General features: G+C 39.7%; 1 protein-coding gene across 1 annotated transcript in view; it reads right to left on the bottom strand.

Annotated features, from left to right (window-relative positions):
• The window catches only part of SARC_01596 (hypothetical protein), a gene marked incomplete at its 5' end in the record, with an annotated part of 12,076 nt that extends 6,148 nt beyond the window's left edge, over window positions 1-5,928 (bottom strand). Inside the window, 5 exons of the mRNA XM_014304701.1 lie at window positions 1,404-1,456; window positions 2,596-2,743; window positions 3,784-3,867; window positions 4,200-4,430; window positions 5,848-5,928. Of these exons, the coding sequence (XP_014160176.1) occupies window positions 1,404-1,456; window positions 2,596-2,743; window positions 3,784-3,867; window positions 4,200-4,430; window positions 5,848-5,928 (597 nt within the window). The remainder of the gene's footprint in view (window positions 1-1,403; window positions 1,457-2,595; window positions 2,744-3,783; window positions 3,868-4,199; window positions 4,431-5,847) is intronic.
• Between the last annotated feature and the right edge of the window lie 1,846 nt (window positions 5,929-7,774).

The raw sequence follows: 7,774 nt of genomic DNA on the forward strand, positions 1-7,774 counted from the left end.
AGTTTATGGTTTAGGGTATAGAGTATAGAGTATAGAGTTTATGGTTTATGGTTTAGGGTATAGAGTATAGAGTTTATGGTTTAGGGTATAGAGTATAGAGTATAGAGTTTATGGTTTATGGTTTAGGGTATAGAGTATAGAGTTTATGGTTTAGGGTATAGAGTATAAGGTATAAAGTTTATGGTTTAGGGTATAGAGTATAGAGTATAGAGTTTATGGTTTAGGGTATAGAGTATGGAGTATAGAGTTTATGGTTTAGGGTATAAAGTATAGGGTATAGAGTTTACGGTTTAGGGTATAGAGTATAGGGTATAGAGTTTATGGTTTAGGGTATAGGGTTTAGAGTTTAGAGAATAGGCTCAGGTTTCAGGGTTTAGGGTTTGGGGTATAGGATATAGAGTATAGAGTATAGGTTTAGGGTATAGGGTATATAATTTATGGCTCAGTGTATAGGGTTTAGAGTTTGGAGTTTAAAGTTCAAATCCTAAAACCTTCCTGAACACCGTCAGTAACCAGAACAGACAATGACGAGATTTCAGGTATCACAAACCCCCCCCCCCCCCAAAAAAAACTATATATAGAACACCTGAGCAAAGTAGAGGAGTACAAGGTTCGGTACCGAAACACAGCCAACGACTCTGGTGCACACTATGGCCCACGCACAGACGAATGTGACAGACAGTGTTAACTGGGTGAACTTATCCTCTGCATAGAATTAAATCATACACACGACGATGGAAGTACTCAACCACTAGTAGTAGGCTAGGACATGAGACTGCACACACACACAAACACACATGTACATACACACACACATACACAAAACACACACACACACACACACACACGTACATACACACACACACATACACAAAAACACACACACACATACACAAACACACAAACGCACCACACACACATACACAAATCACACACACGCACCACACACACATACACAAATCACACAAATGCACCACACACACATACACAAATCACACACACGCACCACACACACATACACAAAACACACAAATGCACCACACACACATACACAAATCACACACACGCACCACACACACATACACAAAATACACACACACTCACACACATATACACAAAACACACACACGCACGCACATACGGACATACACACACAGACGCGCACGTGCATAAACACATATACTTACACACACACGCACGGACACACACACAATCACAAACACACACACACATACATCAACAATCACACAAGGGCAACATTCCATAAACACACACACATATATACACATACGTCAACAAACACACATTCACACATACAACAACAAACACACATACACACATACAACAACAAACACACATACACACATACAACAACAAACACACATACACACATACACCCATACCCTCTTCATAGCATGGAAGAAGGCCGCGACTAATTCCGTATTGCCATGTAGGTCTGTGTAATAATCAAGAAAGTGTGTGTTTATAACATGTTTTAGGGGTTTAATAAGGGCGTACATAGTAACGTAATGTGTTTTCAGCATAATTTAAGGGGTTAATAAGTGCGTATGTGCCACAACGTAAAGTAATCCTAAAATACGAGTGGAAAGGAGGCTACTTTTCGCCAGCTTACCAAAAAGTATCGCTTGCCAAATCGGGTTAAAATAGGACGTTCACTGTTGCGCAAAAAGAAAAGAAAAAACTCCAATAGCTGCAGCCACTCAAGTCTCCAGAGCTCAACTACAATCCCAATACATACCATACCAGTAGTCAAACAGACCCACGCTTGCACAGATACGAACAATAAACAGCCTACGTTGACCCGCTTGTCGTGCCTACGTACAGTACGAATCCGTCGGAAATCTACCGATTTAGGGTTTTAGGGTTTATATAAAACATGCGCACCCCCGCCTGTCGTATTTACGTCTAATAAGGACATCCACGAGACTATATTGACCCAGTTGTAGTGCATACGTACGGTACGAAAGCGTCCTGGTACAAACATCTATCCGCACACAAACACACACAGCCACCTGTCGTACTAACACCAAATAGGACTATCTACCAGCACACACACCTTTCTTTCCTCCCTTCAACCCCCCCCTCTACATCTAAAACCCTCTCCCCTTCCACCTCTACATACCACCTTAACCCCCACCACCACTACATCTAAAACCTTGTCCCCTTCCTCCTCTACATACCATCTTACTCCCCACCCCCTCTACATCTAAAACCCTCTCCCCTTCCCCCTCTACATGTCACCTTACCCCCCACCCCATCTACATCTAAAACCCTCTCCCCTTCCCCCTCTACATGCCATCTTACTCCCCACCACCTCTACATCTAAAACCCTCTCTCCTTCCCCCTCTACATACAACCTTACCCCTCACCACCTCTACATCTAAAACCCTAAAAACCTCTACCCTTCCCCCTCTACATACCATCTTACTCCCCACGCCCTCTACATCTAAAACCCTCTCCCCTTGTCCCTCTACATGCCATCTTACTCCCCACCCCCTCTGCATACCCTTCCCCCCTCTGCATGGTCTCGGTGCCCCTGTTCCTACCTACCTTTTTGCCCCCGTGCCTACTTACCTTGATTGAAGGCCACCAGCGACTGCCTGACCAGTTCTTCGGTCATAGGTGCAATGATCTGCGCCTGTTCGCCTGATCTGTACATTGACGCCAAAATCGCGGCACTCGCCAGAATTGGGGCCTGCGGTTTCAGGCTGTAGGACGACAGCTGTGGGTGGGGTTGTGGTGCAGATTGGGGAAATTATAATTGGGATTGGCTTTTGGGCTGAGGGTGTGGGTGTGGTGCAGATGGGGGAAGTTAGGATTGTGGCTGGCTTTTAAGCTGTGGGTAGGGTTGTGGTGGAGAGGGAGGAGGTATTATGACCGAATTGGCTTTTGCAGCGTGTATGTGAAGGTTCATTTACGGGTTTAGGGTTTAGAGTTTTTGGTTTTACAATAACATATCTACAGTTATGGCTACATGCGGGTGGGTAAAACTTCATACACGTTCGTCAGATATTATTGATAAGCATGAACTCTAACCCCAAACCCTAAACTCTATCCATTAGTTCTAACCCTAAAACATCATACATTTTCGTTAGACATTATCGATAAACCTAAACCCTAACCTTAGAACGTCATACATGGTTGTCAGGTGTCATTGAATATCAATCTCGTCGGATATATACGATATACCGAATGTCCCAAGCATCCCATACCGACAGCCCAATGGTAAACTAACCGGTACAGACAGTTACATATAATTCGGAATTGGGATGGGCTGAATTTGGGTGAATACTTTTGGGGTTCGTGTGGTTTTGGGAGAAAGATTTGGGTTAAACTAACCGGTACAGACAGTTACAAACAAGTCAATTCGGATGGGATGAGTTTGAGTGAATACTTTTGGGGTTCGTGTGGTTTTGGGTAAAAGATTTGGGGCTGGGTGCCAGGAAATGCATAGGACTACATCCAAGACTTAAATAAATACTTGATATAGATACATCTCAGATGTAAAAATACCACATATAAATAAGTACCAGATACAAATACATACTAAAAGGTTGTAGGAAGGCTATTGAAATGGGTGACAGGAAATGTACAGAACTACATGCCAGACAGTAATAAATTCAACATATATATACATCCCAGATATAAATAAATACCAGATATAAACAAGCATCAGATATAAATAAATACCAGATATATATACATAATAATAGGTTATTGTACGGCTATTCTAATGGGTGCCATTAAATGCCTACAACATACTAATAGGTTGCTGTACGGCTGTAGAAACGGCAGAAACTCTTCCGATGTATTCCGTAAAGCGCCGTTGAAGATGTCGCAGCAGTCCTGAAGTGTAGTGACATGAGAAATTAGCTTCGATCACATGGGTACGGAATATAGACAGGTTCATGTGCACACAAGTGGTATTGCGTGTGGGGATGGAGAGGGATTTGGGGGTATACACACACACACACACACACACACACACACACACTCACACACATACACACACACGCACACACACACACACTCACACACACACATATATATATATATATATACAATATACATATATAAAAATTTATAAATATATTAATAAATTAATATATAAATATATAAATAGATGCATATATGTATATATGTATATGTACACATACACATATAAAAATATGCCATACCTTGATTATGTTTTCATTCGCATTGAAACGCTCGGCCGTGAGGCAAATAACAGGTGCTACTTGTTGGACAACACCCACAATCGGATGCGGCGATTTGATTGGTTGAGAGTTAAATTGATGCGTTTCTATTGGTGGAGAGCTCTCTTCTTCGAAGTCCACGTGTGTGCATATCTTAAGCAATATCTGCAACTGGAGTGCCACTTGCCTCACCGTGTTCGGATCCTCCGGTGACTGGACAAATATCGAATGCGAATGAGGGGTGCATTACTAACGCATATTAGCGTCCATAATATACTGCCAAGATTTAATCGGAATCTAGTCAAATATCGAATGCGAATGAGTTGTGTTTGATTAACGTATACGCGCGTACTACATAATACTGTCAGATATAATCGGAATGTGGTCTAGTACGCAGGGTGGGGTGATACTATCACATGCATGCATACTACACAATACGATAGGATGTTGCCAGAATGTTGACTAGTATCGAATGCGGTATGTACGCATTCATAGCTCACCCTATATGCCTTCCCCTAACCACTACAACCGCTATGAGAGCCATACCATATGTACATACATTGTAGCTTATCTCTTGTTATGAAATCAACAATAGTATCCCTATATGCCTCTGTCACTACCACACCTACACCTGTTGATCTTAAGCCAGTCACTCACATGGAACTGTATGCCAACTAACATTTAATCATGTATGTGCATATCAACACATCACCAACTATACACCTAAGATACCAGATGCATACTAAACGTTCACCATGTAAATGCATGCTAACATTTGACCATGTATGTATATACTAACAATACATAATGCATATACATATTTGCATTTGCTCATATACATACATACTAATATTTGCTCATATACATACATGCTAACATTTGCTCATATACAAACATACTATCATTATACTATGTATATACATACTAACATTTCCTCATACACATACATACTAACACCCCATATAGATACATACTAACATTAACTCATATAGATACATACTATAATTACACCATGTATATACAAACTAACATTTGCTCATACACATACATACTAAAATTTGCTCATATATACACATACTAACATTTCCTTATATACTTACATACTAACATTTCGTCATCTATAAACATACTAACATTTCCTCATGTACATACATACTATCATTATACCATGTATATACATACTAACATTTCCTCATATATATACATACTAACATTTCCTCATATACATACATACTAACATGACCTCATATACATACATACTAACATTTCTTCATATACATACATACTAACATTTCTTCATATACATACATACTATCATTATACCATGTATATACATACTAACATTTCCTCATATACTTACATACTAACATTCCTCATATACATACAAACTAACATTTGTTCATATACATACATACTAACATTTCGCCATAGGCATACATACTAACATTTTCTCATATACATATATACTGACATTTCACCATATACATACATACTACCATGCCCTCATGTACATGCATGCTATGATTATACCATGTATATACATACTAACATTTCCCCTTATATATACATACTACCATGTCCTCATATACACACATGCATCCATTGCACCATGCACTCTGTACATCCTCACCTGCTGATTGAGTATCGTAAGCCATTGCACTGTGCTCGCTGAGATCTCTGTGAGGTACTGCACACACAACTCACGCTGCATGGCACTCAGCACACAACACAGAGCGGTGATGATTCGTATGCGTGTGTCTCTCTGGAGAAGAAGGACATGAGAGAAGATGAATTAGGTTTACTAGAGCAGATGAATAAGAAGAAGATGGATATGGGAGAAGATGAATTAGGTTCACTAGAGGAGATGAATAAGAAGAAGACGGATATGGGAGAAGATGAATTAGGTTCACTAGAGTAGATGAAGAATACGAAGACGGATATGGGAGAAGATAAATTAGGTTCACTAGAGCAGGTGACGAAGAATAGAGAAAGTGCGTTGGAGTGTCATAGTACTAACTATTACTTAAAGGGAGACATGCTTCAAAAAAGACACATATGGTTCCTTAGAGCAGATGAAGAAGGCTGTTTATCCCTCTGAGAAGGTGGAGAAGGCTCACTTAGAGATACAGATAGTTATTACTAAAATAAACGAGATTGAAGAGAGAAGATGAATACCGCTCGCTTAGAGATAGAGGTCATTATTACTATTACCTTAGAAGACATGTTTAGAGAAAATAAACGAGAATCAAGAGAGAAGATGAACACGGATCACTCAAAGATTGAGAAGGTTGTTTAGAGAATCCTAGTACTAATTACTACTTTAAAAAAGACAAGTTGTAGAGAATATAGATAAGGTTCAAGAGAGAAATCGGTTGGTGAGCTAGTAACATACAGTGTAGTCCTGTACTTTTAGTCAGATGTGAATGAACGTAGCAGTATGAGGACACACCTCTACGAAGATGTCAGTGTCACATACCTTAAAGAAAGTGTCAACAAGTGTCAATGTCTTATACTTTAACGGAAGTGTCAATAAGTGTCAACAAGTGCCGATGTCATATACTTTAACGGAAGTGTCAATAAGTGTCAACAAGTGCCCATGTCATATACTTTAACGGAAGTGTCAACAAGTGCCAATGTCATATACTTTAACGGAAGTGTCAACAAGTGTCAATGTCATATACTTTAACGGAAGTGTCAATAAGTGTCAACAAGTGCCAATGTCATATACTTTAACGGAAGTGTCAATAAGTGTCAACAAGTGCCAATGTCATATACTTTAACGGAAGTGTCAATAAGTGTCAACAAGTGCCAATGTCATATACTTTAACGGAAGTGTCAATAAGTGTCAACAAATGTCAATGTCATATACCTTAAAGAAAGTGTCAACAAATGTCAATGTCATATACCTTGAAGTTGTCAATATCATTTGTTTCTGTAAAAGTGTCAAACGTCAAATACCTTCAAGGAGGCGTCGAAGGCACTGCTGATGCACGACGAGAACACCTCTGCGGAATATTCCGTCATCTTCTCCGCATTCGATTCTGTGGCAGATGAGCATATATATATATATATATATATATATATTGTAATATGGGTGTGGTCCACAGATAATAGTGAGCTTGAGAGCTCGTGTGCAGAACTGAATTGTGTCTGATGCATGCTTGATGGTTCGGGTGTTCGAGGGGTGATTTTTTAGAGTGATGGAGGCATGGAGAAATGTTGTATGTCTTACGATATTGGTTTATTCCTACAGATGATTTGGTAAGCGTAGACCAATAGAAGAAGAGCATAAAATATTTAGTAGTGTAGTGTAATAGTATGATGGAATACAAGGCGAGAAAGGAGATGTTGCGTCAGTCACCAGAGGGTCTGACGGCAGACAATGCCCAGTTTTAGGATACAGGCCAAGGTTGTGGGATGATCAGTCCTCACAACCTTGTAAAGCTATTACACTACTTTGATCCTATAAAGTAAATACGTTGTTTCACTCTAAACCGTTCGTGAACTAAATTAGTTACTCACAATATATATATATAGATATAGATATAGATATAGAT

This window comes from Sphaeroforma arctica, assembly GCF_001186125.1.
Source record: "Sphaeroforma arctica JP610 unplaced genomic scaffold supercont1.64, whole genome shotgun sequence".
Classification (NCBI taxonomy): domain Eukaryota; class Ichthyosporea; order Ichthyophonida; genus Sphaeroforma; species Sphaeroforma arctica.